The sequence below is a fragment of the Pterocles gutturalis genome, unplaced genomic scaffold (genome assembly GCF_000699245.1).
Source record: "Pterocles gutturalis isolate BGI_N339 unplaced genomic scaffold, ASM69924v1 scaffold39544, whole genome shotgun sequence".
NCBI lineage: Eukaryota > Metazoa > Chordata > Aves > Pterocliformes > Pteroclidae > Pterocles > Pterocles gutturalis.
In genome coordinates, this window is record NW_010132261.1 from 157 (window position 1) to 1,110 (window position 954).

The window sequence follows — 954 nt, forward strand, 5'->3', positions numbered from 1 at the left end:
CTCACCACCAAATATTCACAGATATATGAATCTGGTATTTCACAAAGAGCTAAATGGGAAGGAAAAAAAGGATATGAAAGCTTTTTAAGAGGGCATAATTCAGTACTGTTGCATCAGGCTACAGTGTGAACTTGCATGATTTCAGCTGAGCATGTTCTGTCTTGTGAACAGCGTTGGAGGTCTCAAGTGATTTGCTCAGTTTATACACTTTTCTGCCACATATCGGTTTGAAGAATGTTGACTCACTATCTGTGTCTAAAAGCAGAACTGTTCATAAAACAGATGAAGGCAAGATTGTGTCTTCATGACAATGAACAAAAAATTTGATGGTGTTTTTGAAGAAATATTTTCATTGTTAAACCCATGAGAGTCTGCCTAAAGCTTCTGATTACTGAATACTCTACTCTTATCCTAGGTCGAGTACCCAGAGCTGTAGCGTCTGTCAATCAGCATTTATTAGCATCTGATGATGTGGTTAGCTGCTGCTTGGATTTAGGTGTACCCAGCATTTCATTTCGCATTAATGGACAGCCTGTACAAGGAATGTTTGAGAACTTCAGTACAGAGGGGTTTTTCTTCCCTGTTGTAAGCTTATCAGCAGGTGTAAAGTAAGTACAAGCTAATTGTTGTTTTCTTTGCTGTCTTGTCATACAAAATGTTGTCCAAATTCTTGTATGTTTTGTTGTATTTTGGCTTTTTTCGGTTCTGCCCAACCAGGAGCTGGAAGGAAGAGAGACAGGAAAGTATGGATTTGTCTAGTGATGATTTCACTTAAGGGTGAAATGTGAGCATGTTAGCAATTTGACCAAGTCATAGTATCTGAAAATCATTATTTTATGGGTATTTGGTGACCTAAGGGAAATTAATTTTGTTTCATTCCAATTATCAGTGGAAAAAAAGCACATTAGAAACAGCACCACATTTGGCACTAATTAAAATTATCCCTGGCTTTCT

At 37.4% G+C, this 954-nt stretch overlaps 1 protein-coding gene across 1 annotated transcript in view; it reads left to right on the plus strand.

Moving 5' to 3' along the window:
* Positions 1 to 415: 415 nt before the first annotated feature.
* LOC104467172 (ryanodine receptor 3-like) overlaps positions 416 to 954 on the plus strand; it is a gene marked incomplete at both ends in the record, with an annotated part of 114,588 nt that continues 114,049 nt past the window's right edge. Inside the window, 1 exon segment of the mRNA XM_010080842.1 lies at positions 416 to 608. Within this exon segment, the coding sequence (XP_010079144.1) occupies positions 416 to 608 (193 nt within the window).